The sequence below is a fragment of the Rhopilema esculentum genome, chromosome 21 (genome assembly GCF_057945365.1).
Source record: "Rhopilema esculentum isolate cy_ngs chromosome 21, ASM5794536v1, whole genome shotgun sequence".
Lineage (NCBI taxonomy): Eukaryota > Metazoa > Cnidaria > Scyphozoa > Rhizostomeae > Rhizostomatidae > Rhopilema > Rhopilema esculentum.
The window spans coordinates 557834-583562 of record NC_142835.1 but is presented as its reverse complement, the minus strand read 5'-3'; the positions used below and the strand labels follow the sequence as shown (position 1 = coordinate 583562).

At 37.3% G+C, this 25729-nt stretch overlaps 1 protein-coding gene across 6 annotated transcripts in view; it reads right to left on the bottom strand.

Annotated features, from left to right (window-relative positions):
* The window catches only part of LOC135684635 (adhesion G protein-coupled receptor L3), a 73673-nt gene that overhangs the window by 18036 nt on the left and 29908 nt on the right, over positions 1-25729 (bottom strand). For 2 of the 6 annotated variants that reach the window (XM_089115124.1, XM_089115125.1), the window contains exons 3-4: positions 4641-4686; positions 263-658 (exon numbers count right to left, since the gene is read on the bottom strand). In XM_089115124.1, coding sequence (XP_088971250.1) covers positions 263-658; positions 4641-4686 — 442 coding nt within the window. Of the gene's footprint in view, positions 1-262; positions 659-4640; positions 4687-8201; positions 12659-12706; positions 17114-22096; positions 22935-25729 lie in introns of those variants that run through there. The other 4 variants (XM_089115127.1, XM_089115129.1, XM_089115123.1 and 1 more) reach the window with 4 other exon arrangements.

Below are 25729 nucleotides of genomic sequence, written 5' to 3'. Positions count from 1 at the left end.
TTTACTTGGTTGTTGGAGTTTACGTTGGAGTATAAAATACACCTTCAACAAACAGAAAAATCCAAGACCTTTTCAAAGTAAACATAAAATCAATGTTCTATCACGTTTACAAAACTTTATCCTGGGAATCATTTCCGGTAAACTTGAACTAAGTGAGCAAAGGATACTTTCAGAGTGGTTGAGACGAGTTATCAACAACAAAACAAAATGGGATAAATCTGAAATGAGACGGCTTTAACTTTCAAAAGACGTAACTACTTACAGCTCTTGGGAACACAACTCCAGGTGCCAGAAAACCCCTTTGCACTCGTGCTATCATCACTAACGAATTTTGCAGTAATACTGTGTCCACTTGATTTCCAGTGCAAATCAGACCCTTCTCCGCATACTCTAGGTTTTGTCAGATCTACACCCGACTTTTGTGGGTTGAGTGTACTGCCATCGGTTGACGGTCCATCGAAAAATACGAGGTAATCAAATGCACAGGTTTTGTCGAATTCGATGCTTACTTTAGGTAATGATACAGTCACGTAATGATAATACGGACAGTGTATTATCCAGACGCAATTGGAACTGTCTGGGTAATTCAACGGATAGTTCGGCGTGCTCAGATTGCCACTCTGAGCCCCAGCGTAATTTCCACCACAAACTGCAAAAGCTGCGAAGAGAGAGAAAATATTGAGTATTCCAGATAGCTGCATTTGTATCGAGGTCGCGCGGAGTGCTTAACACGTCAGTATCACTTGCCGCGCAACAGAAAATGCCGCTGTTACCAAGCAGGTTCCCGTACTCGGCGCTCTTGACAATTTCACCTGTTGCCCTGTACGTTGAATGGCTTCTTGCCTTTGCCGCATTCAGGGCTCTGCGCCGATACACAGTCACCGAGTGTAGTGTAACGCCACTTGCGATTTATGTGCGAGGCTTGCTCGTGTTTGCGTCACAGCGTCAGCCTTTCATGGGAAAATCGAAGCGGAGTAGCAAAGCTTGACCTCATCGAAAATAGCAACGATGATGAACAGGTCAGAGATAAAATGCAAAAGAGGTTGCAAAACAACAATGTTACGCGTAATGAGCATTATTTCGAAATTATTCTTTTGTGCAAACAGTTGGTTAAATGTAACCACAACGTGGAAACAAAAATCCGATATTGAAAAAGGTTCTTTATATTAACCGAAATGGGGATGAATTGATTCATTTCTTGAAATCCGCCAAATCTGGAAAGCCAGCAATTTGAGCGATCCCTCTGAAAAGCATCGGGTTATCATAACCCAGAGTTCGAAAATGAAGGGGGGGGAGAAGGCCAGGCGATTGGGTTGATAAACATCTCGCCGTTTGCTTTTTAAAAAAAACCAGATAACTAAGGCAAGTCTGGGATAGTAACAAACGAATATAAACCTCATACAAAATTGTTAATTAATGAGCATTAACTCGGCCGCAACATGACAAAACAGCCTAAGGATATGGGCCTGAAAAGGGATTACCCGCGGTTGATCGCGCTTTCTGCAGATCCTAGGAAAGGGACGGTACAGTACTGAAGACAGGAGGTCTATTTGCGATAAAAGAAAATGAAATATTACATGTGGCTAGAGAGGAAGACTTTAGCGTTCGCTTATTAAAGAAAGTCATGGGATATATATAACAGGAGAGTCAGCAAATAAAAAAAATTAAACAAATAGAGTCCTCTGCATTGTAAGTAAAAGTTTCCAGGTGTGAGTAAAAATAGTGAGAAATTAGAAAACACCTCAACTTTCCTCCAGATTAAATTTTTTCCCCATTTGCCTTTCACAAAATTTCCCAAGTACATTTTGAACAAATTTTTCTTTGAAATGGAATTTAAGTATGCTTTGGTCTTTACGCTTTGTCAGGAAAAACGAAAAGTTCAAGCACAACAGTAAATTCCGCTTATTTTATATACTCTTACCACTCTATGAATTAGCCCCCCTCCGGCTAGCAGCCGTGAAACCGTAATGTTGTCTGGACTCTGAAGAAGCAATAAGAAACACAATGGGCTTGCCTACACTAAAGACGTTAGGAATAAATGGTCTGATAAAAGGATATGAGCCATTAGCGCATAATTTGTGAACCGCACATAATGAAAATGGGACATGTCTTTGAGCCGAAACGCTTCTCTAATTGACGCAGCTTCAGGATTTTTCAAAACGGTCCGTGAAAAGCCTGCGCGCAAAAAAGCAGATGGTCCTTATCAAAAGATTAACAGTGTTTAGGTAAAGGATTGATGTATGCTTGAATTGTTACTCGATTTTCAGTGTAGGTCGAACCGACCCTTGGTGCCCACAGTGATAAGAAAACCAGATAGAGAGGATTTTTAAGACAGATTTTCTTGCAATTAGAGAAAGGGACTTGAAACTATATTAGAAGCACTAAATAAAAAACATAAACACATCGATACTAAGCTGCCTGGAGAACCAAAAGTTTCAAGCATTTGGCATCTCGCAATAGTAAAATCAAGAAACGAACAAACGCTGATGTGTAGAGCTTGGCACATGAAACTGGCTGCCCCAAATGAAGACGATATTCAGATGAGGAAGGCTAACAGCATCGACATCGAGGCTGAAAGTGATTGCGGCAAATGAGTGAACCGCGTTTTGGCGATTCGATCCTACAATGCATCCTCATGCCTAATGGCATCGCCTCTGCCAAAATGTTTCTGCTGAATCTTTTATTTTCATGTTGCGTATACATACACATACATACATATACATACATACATACATAAATAAAAATTCACTACTTTTGAAACTTCAAAGCCCGTTTTGGGTTTATGAAACGCTATTCTATATTTCCTTCAAATATTCAATTTTAAAACATTATCTGAATCCCTCTGAGAATATAATCTATAAATTCAATCTTCGACAGAAAAATCTTCACATAGCTTATTTGAACTGCGTAATGAAATCTTGTAAAAATCTTTTCACCTTTACTGTAAATAATCACCTTAAAACTTGAATTGACTATCTTTGACAATGGAGAAACCGTCTTGAATTTAAAAAACTGTAGATATATTTTCAAACACTGTTCTGAAACCCGCAATGTCTTTTTTGAGAAGAATCTTTTGATCTGCAAAACACTAAATATTTTTTTAACCTTTGAAGATTTCTGAATGGCTTTTTGTTGAACAAGTTTAAAAGGAACCGAATTTAAGACAAAAAACTTCAAACTTCAAGGCGTTACGTTTTTCTCCGAAATAAAATAAACCTTATTGAATCCGCTAACAATTTAGGAAAATCACAAAATACTTCAATGTTTCTTTGCTGGTGTGTTGGTTTCATTCTTAATGAAATCATTGAACCTCGATTGCTTAGCGTTTTTTATAACCGTTAAACGTTGATAAAGGAATTATAAAATTTAGTGTAACTCTTTTTCTCCTTGTCACTCAACTCTCAAATTTCGGTTGTAGTGTATTTCTTAGATTAAGACCCACTGCCTCTTTAGAAAGAAAATCTACTTCAATTCTAGTTTTGTCAACTCATCAAGACAAAATCAATAAACAGTGGAATGAAAATCTACCGAAGCAATAAAGTCAAACCAATCAGTTCCAATTAGACAAAAACGATCAGAAAATTCCTCAACAAATAAATTTTCTTTTTGTCAGCTTGAACATGAAGACTTGTGCCTTCCAAGAAGCGGGAAAATGTTGTCCTAAATTGCTTCAACATTTTTGCAACTTAGCTCCTGAGCTTGAAAAAATTCTAGTTAGCTCTACATGCAGGGCCGTCTACAATTTTTTCCAGGTTAAAAATGTTTTGTCTGAAATTCTTCCTCTGCAATACATTTTGCCAACCTAACTCTGCATATAATTCGCAATTTTCATTTCTATATGATAATAACGGACTTTCCTAATAGCTTTTTCAAATCTCTATATCAGGACAGGCAAAGGACATAGTTACTACAGAATCCTTTTGGTGATAATTCCAGAAATAATTATTCCAGAAATAAAAGAAAAAGGCTCCTTCCATGTGCAGTGAATAGGTAATGAACAGGGCTGTCTTGTTGCTTGGAAATAAATTGCCCATTTCCCCCAAATTTTAAGTAAAAAACATCTTACGTGTACCTTAACTAAAAGCATAGCTATCTCATTTACCACACTATCGTTACTTTTTTCAGTTAAAAAATGATGAAACTTGCTACTAAAAACCAAATCTGGGTTGCATCCCTGGGGTTAAAACATATTTAAGCTAATTAATGTTACGGTATAAAATTCTGAAGTTGCTATTTTGAGGAAGTGGAATCAGGTTGTTATAACTTGAAATCAGGCTCTCATCCTGGTTTTATACGAATGTCTTCTAACGAGTAGACAAACTAGGAATTTCTGAAAATATGTAGTTTAGTTGACCTAGAAATATGACTTTGGCCAATATTTTTAGCCACTCCCAAATCAAGCAGTTGCCGCTAAAACGTATTACCTATCCTAACAATTCTGTAAATTCTAAAAAGTAATAATTCTAAAAAGATATCCGAAAATTTATCTTCTTAAATCAAATGAGATAGCTTTCAGAAGATTATACCGAAATTCTAGACTGGAGTTTTGTCGTATTTAGAACACAGCCCTATAAACCTCTCTTTGTTAAGAAGGAAAAGGTGAGTAACTTTAATCCAACATTAACGAAACTGAAACGTACCGGCATGATCTTGCAAGGCCAACAAAGTCATTAGAATCCATAACGCCTAGAAAAAAAAGAGATCATTAATGATATTATAAACAATGAAGCTTGTATGCTCTTTAATAGACTGACTCAGAGATAAAGGTATGCGTTTTCACTGTGACGTCATTCAGCGGGGGAGGCACACTACAAGATGGCAGAGTAACGATATCAAGTATTGCGCATGAAACGTTAGGATCCCATCACAATATAACCAACTCGAAGAGATAATCCTATTAATGATTTCTTCTGGGGCGATATTTCAAGGGTAGTGTCATCAAAAAGGTTGCTACAGAATTGGAAAAAAGAAAAATGCTTCACTTCTGTCATGACCTGACTAAATCCTCATCAAGGAAAAAAGGACAGCTTATGGTTTTTACGAATATTGAAACGCTGTTTCTTCTGAAGTGGTTGCTGTGTGAAACAAATATATGAAAGGAATGCTTTTAACAGCGATGCAAACATAAACTTTTAGGTTTTATTATTGGCATTAGCAATCTTCATTTCTCTAAATGACTCTAAATCTCTTTTTTAATACAACATTGAATTTGAAATAAAATTTCACGTAGTGAGAAAAGCGTATTTTATGAACAAAGCACCCATTTTCACGATGACTATTTTTGGCCTATCCACATGTTTTCACAATCATCATAGCCAGAAAGGAGACAATCTCACGACATAAACTCCCTAGGAGCGTATTAAGAGACAGTTGCATTTGGCATTTCCATCAAAATTCACAATAGATCCGTGCAGATGGCATCACAAACATTGCCATATAAAGAATGCACTGGTTGGTTTAGGGTGATGGATTAGCTTGACAGAATACTACAAGATTAGCACCGCGCTATGGTAGAATCATGCCCTGATCTAATGTGCTGGCAGCAGACACTGAATTTGGACTCTTTTACGTTACGTCTGATCCTAGTAAAGGTTTTCTTGTAGCACCTATTTGCTAACGTAAAAACACACAAAGTGAGCTATTCTCCATGCTGCTATCTACTGACCTCCAAAGAAGCAACGTAGTGGTTTAGCAAAACCAGCACCCCATCCCCATGCCAACGCGAAAGGGTGTTATGAAGCCCTTAAATGGGTGGAAACCAGTAACGGTGCCTTTGCACCAATAAGTTGACAAAACGAACACGCTTTTCGCGAGTCATAAAGTAGCCTCATAGTGTCAATATAGTCGCCCATTATATGACCTTCTACCTTTCATGCTCACGCTGCATATCTTGCAAATGTTATCACGCGAAGGAGGCAGACTGCTTTTACGAACTACGGGAAAAGATGCAATTCAGAGACCAGTGACAAGACCAGATACTGCCGAGAAGTTGGATGATGGGCATGAGCCATGAGACCGCACCCCTTTTGCCTCTTCAGCACCAGGTGTATTTTCCTTAGAGAAAAGTATGACCTACATTTTTACATCGCATTTTATCAATTCTAAGAAAAATTGTATAGGCAATGTCTTGAAAGATTGTGTGATTCGGGGTTAGTACCCCTATACCACCTCTTGACGCCACCACTGTCGGAGAGCTGCTTTCTGTATATCACGTAAAATTTCCGAAAAATCAACGTCAAAGTTCCTTATTTTTTTGAAAATGTATTATTGGTCTTGATAGTGGAAAACCTACACCTCTCTCTATCTCCATCTTTCTAGAAAATAGGGGGTGATGTCATTCCAAGCAACTTTGAACAGTTCATGAAAATTTTGAGCTATCAACTACAAGGCATTAACGATTGAGATAGTAACAGAAAACCAAGTCTTACAGAAAAAAGAAGTTGAAGCGAACTCCCGGCCTGAAAAACACATATTTACCTAGTCAATTTTTTCCATTTCCGCTTTCATGCATGTTGAATTTAAACAAATAACCAACCTTACAAACATTTGCATTGAAAGGACAAAGTTTGAAAAAAGATTCGCCACGTTGATGTGAAAACACAATGCTAACTAAATGCTAATTGATATTTCTGTGACATTCGCAAGTATTTGTTATAATAATAAACCGTATTGGACTGCCCAATGTAATGTAGGACGGCTCAAAGTAACGTGGAACAGGTCTAAGTATTATATTGATTGATTGTCATATGATTGTCCAGAACCGTGGCTACGAGTACAGTGGCTGGAATTTTGTCTTTTAATTATAATTTTACATTTAAACATGAATTTGGCATTAAGTCTTAATCAAAAATAGCCTGGAGAATAGTAATTTCAGGAACTGTTTGATTTTTGATTGACAAACCTTCTCATACAGCTGTAAACCTTCGTCAAAATGTTAGTTTGACAAGCACAAACCAAATCATACAGCATCGTTGATCTGCTAAAAGCATTATGACTATGCATTGCAGCATTTTCACACGTGCAAACCTCGTTTGTAAAATTGAACGATTACTAATATGACATGTGCGTAAATCCTCCATTTATCCCCTTAAATGAGGGTGGGGGTTCATGTTAAAAACTCTGGGTTAGTTCTGGATGGTTCACGGCAAGTACAATCTCATATCGCTGCTTTGTGAAACGGATAAAGAGGATAAAAAACCCCATTTTGTTCCTCCTCTTGGTGTTTAATAGATGCCATTTGCTGAGGTGTTTCGTAATACACGCCATGGTTCCAATTACAGGCAGAATCCCAAAAGAAGACCGGGATCATCATCACAGCCAGAAAAAATTAATCAAGTCATCGACTGGACGACTATGATTCGCACATGGGGAACAGGATCAAACAAATAAGCAGTGGTTGTACTTGAAGGGTGGTATAGGAAGTGGTTGCTGTGTGATGAGCACGGTGATTAGTGCCATGCTAAGGATACACATGTTTATCGAAAAGTCCTAATGAGTCGTATGGTCCACAGATCTCTGTGACCGGCAAAATGTACCAAAAATTTATGCTTCGCAAAATGGACTTCACCGCAAAATAACCTCATCTCGACATCTTTCAAACATTACGATGGACAAACTGTATATGATATAACAATAATTGATAAACAAATGACGTACTCTTAATTATTCAACTGTTCTCAATTTCGTTGCCTGGGTGCTGGCAGTTATAAAATTGTAAGAGAAAAGAGCAAAATGAACCGAAGATCTTAGTAATAACAATATCTATAATACCGAGTTGTTAAACATTAACAACGGAAAGGGGAATTCTCCAAATCTCTCCCCTTTGCTATTCCTGCATATAACAGGGAAATAATTTGACAACAAAGGTGCTTGAAAAACAAACCGAATTTGGAGTGCATGGAAAGGCTACGACCTCTTGGTTTTTCTTGTAAGCTAAGCAAATCTTCCCTTAAATACCAGCAACCAAGCTATGTTTACTTTTAAAAAGTATCTTAAGATCCAAAATCGGAGACCACAAACAGCAAGATTCTATCTATTGTTCTCTTAATTCAAACTTCATGTATTCCTGTTCTCAGAATTAGGTATTAAATACAAAATGTATCACTGGCAACCGCGAACCGCAAGAGTCGTCAGAAATTGCCAAAAACTGGCCTCAAAACAGAACCTCGTTAAAACGAGAGAAATATAAGTGAAATGCTTACCATCATTGCTTAAAGAATGCAGCAGCTTATTCGTGAAACTAAATCGCCCAAGCCACGAAGAACTACAGTTTTTAACCGTGCGAAATTGATGTTGTGACCACCATGCGTACGTTGCAGGTACAAAACACTGACTTGTAAATCAAAGTGTCATGTTGTTAGAGGATGCAAAAAGCCAACAATTAATCATTCCATTGATTCCAAATCTGACACTAACATCCAGGAATTAGTCTATTCATATATTAACACAGGAGGGTGGCAATAAATCTTTATGCCTCGTCTGCCTGCTTTCCATGCAATCCACCTGATAACAATTTAGATTTTACGTTGTTTTCAAGCAATCAAAACGTCACTAGCGACTGGAACACGAAATGCAGTCAATCTACACAGCTGCAATTTTCCGGCAATATTTCTTCCAGAACGGGTGACCTTCAAGGCAGTGTTGCGGTTGCTACACAGAACTGAGAAGGAGCCAGAAGAATGAAACCTTCACACTGTCTCAAACGCGCCTTCGCATCTCGTGAAAAACGTGCAAAATTATGCAAATCAGTGCCATCAAATTCGATTGCTTTCCTTGTTTGAACAATGGCGCATTGCTGTCTCTGTGTATCAAGTTTCTAATGGAAAACAGTTATGAATATTACCGTTCGCATAATTTACTGTAAGAATTTCCTCTGCTAGATCGTTACAAGTATGAATGAGTTGTGCAAGCCTGAGATGTGTTCACAGCCATTACCACTTATCAAAGGATCTCCATGTTTATTTAGGTCAAATGGTGTAAAAAGGCTTCATTCTTAATAGAAATAAATGGTTTTCCTGAATTAGCTACTGTGGTTTTTAGGGATGAAATTGGATTGACGTCTGATAGACATTTGAAAGAAGTCGATCTCACATACCACTGTCAATGCCACAAGCCCTTCGCAAAATTTAAGACAATAAGACTTATTATTTCCTTAGACTGTTCACAATGTAATTCAAGACAGGTTCCAAAGGAAAATGAAGATCGGTGATTGGGCAGACAAAACAGCTCCCCAATTAAAATAGGAAGTAATTTAAGTTAGGGGCAGTTGAAAATTAGGGACAATTATAGATCAGTCGGGTTGATAAGGGTTCAAATCTTATCTCTTATCGAAGGGGGAAGCATACCGAGACGAGGGATTATTTACAAACAAAGATGTGAAAGGAAATGGTTGAAATAATTTCAACAATGTATTATGCCTGCAAAGAAACTGATCTGAAAGAAGGCACAAACACCCTGGGCGATGCTAAACATTGCGCTTAGATGATTAAAAGATCTTTAAGGAGGCGACTTGGAAATTGAAACTTCCTTCCTTGCAAATAGATGTAGTTAAAAGCCAAGAATAATCATCATTCTCCGAACCTACTAACTTTGTCATTCTCTTAAACATGTATACATGGTTCTACCTAACTGCTCGGAGATCCTCGGCCTAAACCCCACACCAACTTATAACAAAATCTATACTACATTAAAATCATTCAATCCATAGGAAAAAGGAAGACGCAAAAAGCAACAACTGCACCAAAAGTTAAGAAATGAGTATCGGCATGCTTGGCTGTTTCAGTGCAGTTACAGTATCCCCGTCAACAAAAAGACTGCCATTGTATGCAAAGAACTGTTGCTTAGCAACATCCTATTTTCCCAATTCACCACGTAGCCAAATGATTCGATTTATCGGTCGTATCATTTCATCGATTCATTAATAAATAAATTAATTGCATTTGGCGTTCATGTGAGCCGAAAGGTGCTTTCTTAGCAGAACCGGTAACAAATATGCCGGTTTCTTACTCAAAGTTCTTATTGATCTGTTCCCAACGATCATGTCAAACGACAACCTTTATAGTTCTTTGTTAAATAGATTTTTTTAAGTGGATGTCTTGGCCAACACCAGTTAGAAACAAAATCACTTAATGCATGCATATCCCATGAGCAAATAGAATTGTCAGAGAAAGTAACTTTTCATCATAAACCTCGTTGAAATATTTAACTAGAAAATCAGCTCATCTGTTGGTATCCTATTGCCGTTTGGATCACAAAGAGCTTATCTCTCATTCTAAGTAGACATGTCTGCGCTCATTATGCGCAGATCTAGCTCGCAGAGCGGATACTACAAGTGTTATCATGTTTTTCTTGCGTTCTTTCACTGCTCTTATCAATTACTATTTGCAGAAGATTTTCAAATCCACTGGGTAATGTTATTAGACATCCACAGCTGCATTTGTTTCTTAAATCTGAAGTCATACATACTGAATTTTGTTATCTTCTCCTTGTAACATCTTATATCAAATTAGAATCTTTTAAGCCCTATCCTAGCTTCTTAGAACTTAGTTAACTACAGAGCCGCAATATGAAAAGATCACCAAAAGCTAACTGAAATCATATCAACATATAAACTATATAGATAAAAGTAATGATAATTTGTGTCATTCTTCTCTTTCCTTTGCAGTGGTTGGGTGTGCGATCTGGACATTTCGAGGGTCTGCATAAAATCACTAAATATTGATATATTTGGTGTCACCTGATCGATACTGTGAAGAAGACTGAAGGCGAAAAGCTGCTTATTTTCGTACTGGGAATCTTTTCACCATTATTCGAAGACCATATATTCATTACATAAATTCAATTAATTCGAAAAAACAGCAAGAGAAGAGAAAGTTTACACCCTTGAAGCAAGAAAAAAGTCCCAAAGTAGGCCATGTATTACATACATCAACGCACTCTGCAAATGTCAACGACTGAGGCCGGGCAACTATCGCGGAGACTGGGGCTAGTCTGTAAACAAAAGCGCAAAACTCAAGATTGCAACGCAAGTTGCGAAAATCGATTTTAAAATTGTGCAATGACCATTAAAATACTTGCAATCGCTGTGAAAATCAGAACTGAGTTTCACTTAACGCAGCGGTTGCAAGAGTGAAAAAAATATGTTGTGCAGAAAAATCGCAACGCAATTGCAAGGAGTGAGTCTAGGGCATCGTCATTTTAGTTCCGAAGAGGGGGAAGATCTGAGAAAAACTGCGACGGTGTCCAATTTGCAATGGCGTAGCTAATTGAGGTAATGAAAACCCCTGACTCAAGACTAGGGAAAATGTAATACCATCAAACATGAATCTTAATTTCACTCCAAGCTGAACCTCAGTCTTAAAGAATAGCTCATCCAAGAAATCTAAGGCTAATTTATGAATAGCAATTGTAATTTATAGAATGGTAATTTGTGGCTCAACCAAGAAATTCCTCCTCCAACGATGCCCCTCTAAAGTCCTCCGTAGAATTGCTTGTAATGGGATAAACGATGGGATCTTTCTAGAATAAAAACCCTCAGAGGATAACACATTTCATGGAGCTTTTGAATTTTGAAAGTTGCTTAAAACTTGACTCTTGAAAAAGCCTGTATTACAAATTATCTAGGTATCGAACTTCTATTGTAATGTTCCTAAGACCATCAATAAAAGGGTTCAATATAGAAGTGATAGATGGTGTTGCTCTGTAAAAGGATTTTGCCTCTCGCGAATAAGGCAGGTGTTGCTGTCTTGCAATAAAAGGGTGTCTGCCTTTGGACAGGGGCGGATGAATGGCTACATTGGAAAGAACAGTGAGAACACAAGACAGCGATGAAGTCATCTGCTAAGTTAGTGGTCATTAGCATAGTTTCTCAATCATCTCATTCTAGCGATACTTCACCCCTACCTCAACCTTGTTGCAGCGTGCATGAAAGCATTTGTAAACAGCTAGAAATATTTATTCTCTAGAACAACCAGCGTCATAGCTGTATAAATATGAAACTAGTTCATGGTGTATTAGAAGTCGATTTTTGTAGCTGTGAATCTCGCTTGATGTTTTTAAACATATGGCAACCGGATTATGAACAGACCACGCAAGGAGGTGATCGTCACTACAGTCACAATAGCCAGACACAAATAATTCTACCACTTCAGAATTAAAAATGTCAGAAGTTACCAATTTTGAGATACGTTGAAATGAAAAGTAAAGCATTTAGGATGTGTTGTTTTTCCGCCGCTTTTTTGAGTCAGTTTCAAATTCTGCGGCAAAGGGAACATGTTTAGATTGTAGTGAAGCTCAAGCCCGAAGGGAGTAGCGCAAATCCACTGGAAAAATTGAAAGTAAATAATGAGCACTGTTGTGTAGCGAAATTTGTGAAGTTGCAAAGATTCACGTCATCGGAACGTGAACTTCATTTACCTTTGTGTGCCCTGAAATCATGTTCAATGATTAATACTTTTGGGCATATACAACACAACAAGTAAAATATGGTTATTAAAAACTGCCAGCTAATGCAGTGTCGCCATTCAAAACTACTAGCTGAAATTGCTTTCCGGCGAATTCTCAACCTGAAACCGAATGTTACACACTTGTCTTGCTAGCACCCATCATAACAAAAATATCCAATTCACGAATTTCTTGTCGTTTCTTTGAAGTAGCATTCTCGCTTAGGTTTGCAAAAATACATAAACCCCAATTATTGAAAGCTAACCTTGCAGTCCCTGGACGCATCCTTGACGCGTGTTGATAACCAGGAGCGAAGAACTTTTCCCTTCGAAAACACGAAGTACCAAAAGATTTGAAAAACTTTCACCCAATCCATAACTACTTCTTTCGCATCTGAAACAGTTTTGCACGAAGACTGCTCACTGCAAGTATTGTAAATTCCGTCCTGATCTCACAATAATCTATTTAATATGAATTAGCTTCTTTACAATGATTCCGATTTAAGAACATTGTCCAATGACCTCCATACGTAATACCTTTTTAAAGTTTATTTTTAAAGACTATCAATATAAAGAGGAACGCATAATGACTAGTATTGGTATCCTGGCAAGCTATTCAGTCGGTCATTGAGTCGGGTTCTCAGACCGTTCAAAGCTGACAGCTATACAGATTGAAGCAGAGATGAAAACAGAAATCAACCACTTCGGCCGTGTCGCACAACAATTGCCCGGAAAGTTATGGAAAGAACGGCCTACCGGCTCGGTGTTCGGCGCAAAACAAAATGGTTTACACTGCTAGGAAGTCTTAAAAGAAAGGTTTCGTTCATTACAGGCACGCCCTGCTCTTTCAGCAATTGTTTTCTAAGACTTAGGTTTGAATCACAATCCTGATATTAAAAGAGCGAAATATCTAAGCTTTAGTCTCAAGTATAAACACAATTATGAATCTTTCCTGCTCAGTTTCCACGAGACAGCATGCAACAATAATCAGGTATTTCACTTTCAGACACTGAAACACATTCCTACCAAAACAAATTGTACACAACCAGTTTCGCCAGAACATATAATTTTGTCTCTGGGACCAGTGCATGGAAAGGCAAAGGATACTTCAAATATTATCAAAAAAACGTAAAAATTCTATAAAGTCGTTATTTTCAAAGGATGCGCGACAAATGCCTTTTCTTCTCCAGAGAACTTTGTACCCATAAACAAAATTTAAATGTTCTGTGGTTTTCTTTTTATGAATCTGATAGAATCTGAATAGGCCAAAAATACAGATTGCCTTGTGATAATTCAGTTACTGGTGTTTTATAATGAAAATGGTCGATGCGGTATACTCGAGCAAAAATATTAATCAATATAGTCGTGAGTCGACTGCCAGTATTGAGACCCGCGCTCTTTTTTGATACAAGAAACTGATACGAGGCTTCCTGGATGAGAATGAGAAAAATGCAATCTGCTCCAGGATTACGTTTGTTTGTAGTCTGGCGGCTGCCTATAGTGGTAATTCATTCATCCGGTTGCTTGTTTTATTGCAAAGAAATATACAATTGTATTCAAATACAAAAATTAATACCCTTTTAATTGCTCGTTTTTCTGCGTATTTCTAACCAAATATATGGGTCACTGTTGACGGAAAGAAATCCAGTAAAAAGACCAATTTCCCCTTTCGCAGTATTGAATTCAAGCCAAAAGCCCATTTCCTTTTCGATTTAATATGTGATTTTTCCTACTCTCTAGGTTTTTCTATGGGGACATTGCGTTGCGTAGGCACATAGGTTCCATGACTAAAACATTCGGTATTTTGTCATATGGTTTGGAACTCCTCCTGGTTACCTCAGATAGGGGACACGTGATCGTGGGAGTAAACATTGACTCCCGGAAGATGCTGTATGCGTGTTACTGCTCTTCCCATTAAAAAAAGAATGACCAAGCCCAATGCCAAAACAATGAACCTCCCCCCGCCCCCAAGCCTGCGCACATAAACCCAATAGTCTAATCAATACATCTTGATGAAATCTAGATATTTGTCTAAATTTTGACAAATACAAGAATTATGGCAATCTGCCTTCGTCGTGAAAAGTTCACTAGTTGGGCTTCATGTGAAATTTCGTATTTTTGCTGAGCTTAAAAACATACATTGAAGAAACTGGTCAACAGTACTTCTACATCAGGCAACTCATTAGCAATGTTATCAGCAATGTTTCGGCCAATCCAGCCTCTAAAATAGGTTTTTGAGTTTGCGGATAAATCAGTGGATTTTATAGAAGATTATTTTTAATTTATTCGGTGATGGTGTTATGCCTAAATAATTTGCCCCAGCAGGTCTTAGAATATCAACTGAAGAGCGTTTAACCCAACATATTTCCTACCTCGAGCTAAAGTTACAAAGATCGATCGTGTTCTTATCATAATGAAGTTATGCGCAAGGCTTATGAAATAATTACAACTTATTATTGAGGCAAAAGTGTGATCAAGAAGGTTAGAGATGGAACCAAACAAAGGGCAAGGAACACCATCAGATGACACATCGCATTTCTTAACCGTGCTTCCTAGCCAATTAGTAACCAATAGGAAGGACGAAAATTGATTAAGTGGGTCAGGTGTCTTAGCAGTTTAGGGACGTTCGATCCTTCGAAGAATCTTCACCGAATTAACGTAAGGTGATTACAAATAAAGAGACTCTGGGATCATTTAAAAATAGTGTGGCATTAATCACGTAGACCAAACTCTTTGATGGGGGTAATTTCAAGAGAATAAAACATACTCCGATAGTTAATAAGAATTGATAGAAAACGTCTAATGGTAATATAGATTTATGTTTTAACTCAGTGGGCAAGTAACTGAAGGCTGAGACCCTATTTGTATCACTAAAAGCACCGAAAGCTTGTAAAATTTGCAGTCATTTCAAAGATGCAGGCTGAATAAGTTGAATGTACATTAGCACAGTAGAAATTATGGCGATAATCATCCATTCTATTCCTACTTTTAATATCTGAATTCAAGGGCTGTTATAAATCCACAGCAAATGAAGAAGCAGAATAAAAGTAAGCGCATAACACTATCAAAAAGGGATGAAAGAGTTGAAAGACGTTTTCTACGTCACAAAGCAGAGGACATGTGATGTTTTCAATAAAAAACGGCTGGAAGATAATACATTCAAAATCACTACTGTCAATTTTTAAGAAAGGGGAGCATAGCGAGACGCTGAAAATTAGCACAATCAATAGAAAAATGCCACACTAATTTACAAGTCAATTGTTTGCTAAAACGTGTTCATTGGGCGAATAGCGCTTGAGTTATCTAGATGAAAATTGAAATAAAAACATGATACAATAAATACTCAATGTATTTAGAAAGCATTAATCACTTCATAGAATCAAAAATGTCGTAGTTTATAAATTTACTTATCGTAAAGGGCATTGATCTCCCAATTTCACAGTTCTTAATCATTAGAACCTCTAATTAATTCTGAACAGTTGATCAATGCTTTCCTTTAAAGCGAGATGGGCTTCTTTAAAGCAAGACTTGGCAAGACAATAATTGGTACAATTAAAACAATGTCAAAATAATGAATAGATAAGCCGGCAAAAAGTTCGTTGCTTAGGTAGGAGTGGTTGGTTGCTGTGGGGCTTCACCACCCCAGGAACACCTGCTACATCTGGTGAAAATAGTGGAAGATTGTCTTTTGCTCAAAATTATTGTGTCACTTAACGTCCTTGTCAAACGATATTGGTCAAATAAAGAAAGCAATATCGTAGATAACTCCTTCCAAAAAAACAATTAGCATTAAATCTAACAATCATCATAATTGGTACATCAACCAAGCTGACTGCCAAAGAAGAAAAATTCATGTGAAAGACACAAACTAGTGAGAAATGCACCTTGATTTAGGAAGGAGCTCCAAAATATGCGAGAAGTATAAAAAAGGTGAAGAAGACATCAATGTGGAGAAAAGAAGACACTTACTAAATTTATGATAACATAAAGCATAAACAATTTTGGGTGTTGGATAGAGAGGCAGAAAATGGTGCAGGAGACGGATTTTCAATCCCCCAAAATCGAGGGTTAAAAGAAAACGTGTTACAGAAACAGCTGAAGCTTCCCTGACCGGGAAATAAGAGTTGTAGGAACGAGTGAAAGTCCTTTGGCAAAGGTTTATGAGTTATGGAAGTAAGCAACATTGAATTTCCAAAACAAACAAAGACGGGGCTCGCTTCCCTGTGTATAGATCGTTGAGATTCAATTGCTGAGAATTTAAGAGGAATTGAGCGCAAGCTCATCAAAACCTTTTCTTTAAAGCGCCAACCTTAAAGTATTTAAAATCTTAATAAGCCTCTCTCTCCCTTAATCTGCACTAGTTTGAATAAAATTGGATTTCCTTTGCAATTTCCTAAATGCTTAAATATATCCAATGTTCTAGAAATGAGATTTATTACCCCTTTTATCAATCGGGCAATACATAATCGCAAATCCATTTCTCTGTATTGTCTAGCCTTCAGGAAACTCTTTACTTGTTGACATTCTTAAAGTGTAATTCATACCTTAACTAGATACCAGAAATTATTAACAATTTAAATTAATTGTTAGGCATTAAAGTCACATACTTAAAGGTGCTGCAAAGTCCAAGCAATAGAGAACAGGACACACATCTGCCAAACACCCACGATTAAAAGCTCGTAAACAAGCAGTGATATGACATGCAGTGATATGTTTTCTTAAAAGTGCATTGCGGGGGGGGGGGGACAGAAGGGGTGGGCACAGAGGGAGTGGTAGTAATTTTCATAAAATTTTGTTAAAGGGGCGTGGGCAGCCAGTAGCCTTTGCGGGCGGAAGCTGGGAAGGCGGCCATTTTCGTGGTCCATGAAAATGGTGGAAAGCTGTTTGCACAAGCTGTGCGCAAAATGAAACCAAATAGAAGCCTTCCAAAACGATCTGTAACGCTTAATTGATACCAGAAATTTCCTATCGAATTCTCCTAGCCATTTTTGTCTTGCATAGGAGAACACAGTTAGAAAAACAAAACAAATGCGAGCGCGCAAAGACTTCTGGTTGCACAGGCCCCTTTAAGCATCGAGTAGCCCCCTCTATGTTTGAAACAACGAGCTTTAGCAATTCGTTGTGTGACCTAGCACCAGTCCCATCAAGCAACGGTAACAGAATTATTCTAAATGAAAGCACCAGATTGGGCATGCCCCTATAGCAGGATGTACTACTTTGACTCCCATTCGTGAATGATGGAATAAGTTCCAAAGAAATATAACGTATAAAGAACAGAATGCAGATGGTGCATGCTACAAATAAAGAGAGTCAAATGCAAGGTGAAGGAAGCGATAGAATCATCTTGTGCAGTCCATCAAAACTCTTTAGTGTAAAAATTTAGGTATACTGTTGCAAAAGACAGCAGATCATTGGCGTAACAAAGCAATCGATAGAATGTAATGATTTGACTACATAGATGCTATAATGAATTTTAAATTGACATGTCTTGGACTACAGATGTTTGTTAATGAATATTTTGGCTATATAGTTTGTTTTGATCTAAAAGACAATCAGAAAATTCAAGGAGGAAACAAGGCAGTAGTTTGATTCGGGTCAGGTAGGCGCGACCTCTGTGTTTACGATATGCGGCGATTCACGGCGATGTTCTATGGTGATGTTTTATGACAAGCTTCCATTTACATGTGATAGCAAGCCATAACATCGATCAAATCAAACAGACGTCTGCCTTCGAGGCACGTGCAATTCGAGGGCATAGCGAGTCATTGGATTTAATCTTTTGAAATTCAAGCGGGAAAATTTACAAAAATTAGCGGAAATGAAAAAGACTGATTGACCTCGAGCTGAAAGAATTGCCGTCTCAAAAATTGATGCTTGCTTGTGCGATCACCGTTGAAATGTTAATTTTTTCAGATACTTCAACTTTAGTAAGCTTTTGAAAAAGCTGCACTGCTGTTAAGTAAAATGCCCGAATGATGCAAATAGAGTTATGGGAGAAAAATACGTGATACAAGTTTCAAAGAAAACTCAGAAAGGCAAAATCAAAATTCAGAAGAGGAAAATAATATGTTTGAAAGCCACCATACCAGTAACCGAAAGTCGCGTTCTCTTGCCTTAGCACATTTCGACAACTTTATGTTTCTTAAACGTTGTTCGAGTATTTTCGTCCAGACAGAAAAGCGCATTATTTGACTGCCCACAAATTAAATGATAGTAGCAATGATTCTACGACGACATAGGGTTGATACCTTGGCCAATATTTTATTACAGTCAAAACAACACAGAATCATAACAGAACTTTGAATATTTAAAGAGCAAAAAATTTATCAAATTGTCAGAATTAGAACAACACATAGGTAAAGGTTGAACAATGTCTGCACCCAAAATTATTTGAGAATTTTTCAACAAAACTCGTCTTATTAGCGTGTGTCAATGGGATCCGCAATGGATCACGGGATGTTTAGGACGCATACCATCAACGTTGGCATAGGCCTAGGCAGTGCCAGGTGCTGGCACTGAGGTATCGATTCTACAAGTTATATTAGCAATTAGATCGTCTTTGTTCTTTGCACATGAATGAATTATCAAGCTGGTGTTTGACTTGTCCTATCCTGATAATATCCTCTAGCTTATCAAAAATAACACACCACCATACCAATCATATCACGATGGCGGTTTTACATAGACTCGTGCTGGTGGGCTGTTGTGACAGTCTTATCGTTGGTCTGTTTATTTGTAAGATATCAAAATCCAATGTATCAATTCACAAAGCTGCATTGGATCACACAATTCTTCCTCTTTTACAATTGTTAAAACCAAGTCATTATTCCCAGTAAGTCTTGAACCAAGCAACGAAATCCACTTTTTCAAAGATATGTTCGATAAATTTTCTAAAAATATTCACTCTTCAAGATCACCTCCTCAACTGACTATAAACCAAGATAACACCTTTCTTTTTAAGTGTCACACTGAAGAGCGCTTTGGGGTTGAATTTTTTTATGGTGTCTACGACTTGAATAAGAACATCCCTGTTGCCCTTATAAGCAACCGCTACTAGTAAGAACCATTATTTCCCCAAAAAATGCATAAATAAAAAATTGACAGCTAGGGATTACATGCATCTGAGAATAGTTCGAAATTGATGGTCGCAATAAACCTTTGCTACGACCGTCACTCTCGTTTTAAACTCTAGAAAAGTAACGAGCACACTCTGCGTATCAACACCCGCATTATAAAAATTTCTAGAAACTTTCATCCACCATACAAACGATTCTGTTAAAGTTCCTTAAATTTGCGGTCTTTCCTGTTACAATTTTTGCGAGGCATTTCAACGAAAAGGGAGGAAATTAACCTTAATTGTATGGATGTTGAATGGCCTAGTGAGTTAACGGAAATTTAGATTATTCGGGCGCAGATGATACAAAAGTTCGGCGTTGAAACGGCATCGACAAGAAATTTACCAAAGTACGAGTTAAGGCCTTAAACAAAAGTCTTCTCTAGAATTGTGTTTGGTATTTAGTGCACGCAGATGTGTTTTGCAAAGGCGTGTCAGTATATCTACGCATCCATTTCTCGTATTTTCTGTAATGAACAGCAATAAAATCTTTTAACAGTTTTATACGATGTACAGGAAGGTTCGTCATAGCAAAAGTAAAAACATTAGTTGCGTTGTCAATGGGATTAATTATCCTGGATACTAGTCGCTACCAGTTGTAATAAAATATGTCAATTGACCGCATATACTCAAACTGGACCGCATTCTCACGAAGCAGACGCACTGTCACACAATTTGAATGCAGCACAAACCACAAATGGCGCACCATACAGTCTTCACTTCAAAAAGAATCCTTGCTGCTCATATTTCAATTTGATGAGTCAAAGCACAATAATAATGAATATTAAATGTACGTTGGGTTTTAAAAAAATTGTGACTACAAAAGACAGCAGATGATATCATGACTCACAGGTAACGATCTTTTTCTATGCATTTCAACATGACTGTAGACATCTCGCACGGATATTTCCATACAAGAGAAACGATTCAACAATTTTAGAACTTAAAAAATGGAAATCCGCAATTTTATACTCGGAGGAGTGTCAGACGGAAAGGCTTTCATTCAGTAGTATGTTGTGAAATATTTGCATTTTTAAAAGCCATTTTCGAGTTCTGTACCGGCCAAAAATTGTCCAGATTGAACAAGGTAGACGCTACTGCAACTTTGCGGTCCTTGTGAAGGGGTGGACGGGCACGCTGATTGGCTTAATGTAACGAACTGATGCTAAAGGAAAATACTTGACGCTACTTAGGTACTTTGAATAGAACTATTAAAAGTTTATTCTTTATTCAACGTTTGGCGCAGCTGAATAAAATCTTGATCAGGCATAATTCATTAAAGATTCATGCCATCTCGCGGCATTGACACTTTTTCGCTAGCACCTTGCATCCAGTCAAATGTTAAGGCTGATGCCCGAGAAAAAACCAAGGTGCCATAACTCTCACAGATTATGCACTTGCCATGATTCGTCATGGAGGATGCTGCATTATTCATGAATAGAGAATAAATGTCGCACATGGCAATCTAAGAGTGGCGTAAAAAATGAGCGTTATTTATAGGGAGCAGGAGGAGGGGGGTTCTTCACCCTCGATAAAGATACAATCCGCTTAGAACCTTTACTTGTTCGACTTTTTAACAGGCCCTCATATGAAAAATGAAATTATGTTTGATGATGACCAACGAGGAACAGGTCATAAACAATATAGGACTGCCCCTTGAAATCTATATATGGACATTCTGGGGGAAAGTCAGGTAATGAAGCCTTTAAACAGAAGACAACAGAATGAAACATTGCTACAATAAGACCACTTCGGCAGCTTTATGTACCTTAAACAGAATGCAAAGCTTCTAAGCGTTTGTTGCTCATATTTGTATAGATTCAGATGTTAAAGGGATCTCAAAATATTTATATAGTAAGCCATACTGGGGGGGGGGGGGGGTTTATTTGAAATAGTTTTCTTTCAATTTTATATCACACACTTTGAAGATCACAATCAGAAATTGAAAAACACTGAACAAATTCTTACTGCTATTTTCAGCAGTAAAACTGACTGGCTTTCTACAAAATGCATTTCAGTCTTTGAAGCCTTAAAATATTTTCAGTTGATTCTTGAAAAGTTGAAGGGCAGAGAATGGTGTTTGGCTGGCGATTAGGAATTTTGATTTCATCGTTTTTAAAATCCAAACAAAAATTAATTGAAAATCAAAGCAATTTTAACCAGTTTGCTTGATTCCTTTCCGCATAATTTCTGTTTTGACCACAAATTTCCTTAAACAGGACTGGGTAGAATATATTCCAAGCAGAATCATTTCAATGGGTTGAAAGCAAAAAAAAATTTATTGAGATCCCGGAGATGCGACACGCCAGCTAAACATAATACTGTATTTTCAAAGACCTGTTTGTAGTTGAAGACGGTGTGAAAATACAGCAAAAATAGAAAATTTGTTCGAGAGATTGAAAATAAATGCAGCATTTAGCAATGGACAAGAATTACATTGCTCTTCTACACAACTTGCGGCATCGATAGTAGCATCGATAGCAGCACACAGGTTTCATTGAGATATCATGCACAATGTTTAAGTAACGTAAATCATATTCACCGGATTCCTTTTGTTCGTCTCCATCGATCGAATTCAAATGTTGTCAGTATTGCGTGAGTTTCGAGCACTGATTCAACGAATATCTCTGGTAAATCAGTTGGTTCTATTACGAAAGCAAGGAATAACGAATGACGACCGCTTCGTCCGCCAATCCGGCCCAATTGAATAAAAATCATCAATCTCTCCAAACGCCATCCAATTAGGACGTGATCAGTCAAACTTACTGGTGGCTCCGCTAAAAGAGCACGCCGCGCATTGAAATCAATGATAAACAAATTATGATCGGCGATACACGCATTCAATTTAGAACAGAACAGGTTTTCGCTTAAAAAACTATTATTGCAGGGTAAGGCTCTATTGTCTGTATACAGGAATGCAACGATAAATGTTCTTTATCGATTTCTAAATGGCCAATCCTCGTGGGACATTGGAGCGGCTTTTACTTTACCAGCCATTGCCCTGTAGGCCATTACGTCACAGTCGGCAGCCTCTTTCGATAAATGGGAGCTAGCCCCAGGGAAGGGGCAGCTTATCTTTAAGCGAGAAAATTCCAAATTATCTGTGTTAGTGAGGCGAGCCTATAGAAATCAGGTGGAAGCACAAGTTTTTCATAGAATTCAAACAGGAAAAAGAGAAAGTTACATATTGATGCATCCATCGCAATTTATTGACCTCGTCAGCTATGCATTTAGGAAATTTTTGGACACGGAACATTTTTCGAACAAGTTCCTGAAATCAAGGTCTAGATCGAATAAAGATTTTCAACTAGACTGCTTAAAAACTGATGACTAAATCGTTTACTTTTATATTTTTGAAAAATAATTTTGAATGACCTATCCAACCCCCCCCCCCTCCCCCCCTCACCCTCAAAAAAACTTGTAGTCAAGCACCTTATTCCTCAGACCTTATTGCAAAATGAAATCTGGGCTATCAAGTTTATCTAAGAAGTATTAAAATTCAGTAGAAGGGGGCTTCGTGCAGCCCTGTTTTAATTTCGGGCACGCAAGAAGGTTAACTGGGAATAGATAGTTTGAATATGCAAACACAGTTGGTGCCAGCACAACAGCAAACGAGTTGAAAGGAAACATTCAATCTGGTTTATAAAGTTGAAGAAAGTGTGAGACACGACAAAGGGTAAAAACATTAAGCCCTCGATGTTCAAACTTTCAGCTGCAATATCGCTTGATTGACATGCATTTTTGATTGAATGCTGAAAGGATGTCTGATCAAACAATATTTAAAAAGCAGTGAATAAAACAAAGTTTCCTTTTCTGTACCACCTTGAAGACAAACAAAAAAGTCGCAAATGGGACATAAGTCCAAGTATATTTATCCAATCCGTTTGTAACATTAAGCAGAGCTAACAAAACATGCTAATAGTGCTTTCTATCGCATTATTTTACAATGGCTGTTGTGAACTCACGAGAAGATTTATTTAAACACAGAATGATGTCTTTTTAGTCCTCACAACATGCACATTATTAGGCCTTGCAAGAAATTGTGAGGTGAAATTTAAATACAATATATATATATATATGTATATAGGATGTCTGAAGAAAAAAGAAGAAAATTGCAGTAGCAACACTAATGGGCAGGCTAATAAGAGGGAAGTCTGGCCTAAACGAACGTTTTTTAGTGCTGGGGTTCAGCACCAGAAAAAGCATTTGCTACTGAAAAAGAGAAACGGCACGAGATAGCAGCCAATAAGAAGTAGATCCCAGGCAAACCTTCCAACTGCCATTGATTTGACACAAAACTATCTTCAAAAGGCATTAAACGCAACTCTATGATATCATAAGAAGAATATTATAGCGCAAATTAGACAAAAATCGTCAACCGATAGTCCAACATAACTGCGGAATATAATATTTTCTAATAATTGGCTGTTTTTACTGCAAATTGTCATTGATCTAAAAAATTCGCAAGGTCCATATACCCGTTTAGACTTGCTTATTTTGAGCAAGTATTTCATTCAGATTTCAGAACGTTTTTACATTCAGAAAGAAATCCATGTATAAAACTGAAGCATTCCAAATCATAAACGAAACAAAAACATTTTAATACATAACATTTTGATTAACCCAAATTTTTAGTTCTGGAATATTGAATTACTGTAACGGGAGTTTATGTAGGCACAGAACACGTCGGATGACAAATTGTCCCACAAGGAGCCACATGAACCCCTTTGCTTAGTTCATCATCAATGAATGAACACAACCAATGAATGGACACCATCGACAAACGAGAACAATCGAAGCTCGTATAACAGCTCTCTCACAAAAATCATTCAACCCCAAGGCTGAAATTGATAATTAATTGGCTTAATAAGATCTTTGAAAAAAACGATGTTTATTGCCATAAAGATCGTCATTAACTAGCACAAAAACTAAATTGACTTAATTGATAATCAGGTAATTAGGATGCATATAATTGACCACTATATTTTTAAATTTGGTAATTTTATTATGCCTATAGGCAAGGCAGTGGCCAACAAAAACTTCGTTCTCCATCTTAATTTTGGCGCTTTTGATCAGGTTAAGTTTTTGGAATACCAGGCCACGTTGTGGCTGATTCGATGCAGATTTGCTAGATGAATCTCCTAAGCGCTGCCTGCTAAGCAACCACATTCTGATCAAATTCTCCAAACAACAATTGCTAAGTTCCTTTACAAAATTAATCCAATTGAACTTGTCATAATCAACGTCAAGATGGTTTGGGTATCGTTTTTACGACCTACAACTCTAAAAGGATAAACATACAAAGCATTATATTTTCATAAAACAAAAACGATTAAATATTATAATCATGATTTTCCATTGATTAATCTTTTTTGCATTGCATCTTTGGAGGTTGCATTTTAAACCGGAAATAATTTGAATATGCATTTTGAATATGTAGCATAAATTAACATTCTAATATTTTGTTATTTTTTCTCTCAATCGACTATTTTCTCGATATGAAATGAGGAGCCCCTCTCAAGTATGCCTTGCTAGTGTCCAGTTTCGCAGTAGTTGAAAAACGGTAGATTTTGTGGCTTCTAAGAAGTGACAAAATGAAGAGGACTAAAATGACACATTTTTCAGCTTAAATCGATAGAGCGGCTTGCATGTCCAGTTCTTTTTAGATAAAAAAGCTAAATCGTTTGACTGGGAACATTGTTAAGAAAGTACATGCCAGGAAGACTGGGATGAAGTTATCCAAAATCCATTCTGCAGTCATCCCAAATGAATGAAAGTTCGGTTCCTTTAAACACAGGAATTTCACACTTTTCACCAAGTCTGTAATTTCACACTTTTTGAAACTATCTATGCTAGAAGCTGCAAATAATTGTGCTGTAAATAATTTCCAGTTTATAAAGGAAAAGGAATATATTCATAAAGAATTATATTTAATTTGTTTACACCCCGAGGACCTTTAAATTGACCCCTATATGCTGAAATTTCCTACAGTTTCACGCTATTTTCAGTTTCTGCCATACAGAAAGCACGCATGATGAATAGTTAAATACGACTCATCAAACGATAAATGATTAAATAAGTTAACGCAGAAGGTTCTCAATGCCATTTTCCCGTATCCCATGAAAATATTAAAAAGTCGTCATTACTAAGCCAAAACATTATGAGATGAGCTCCA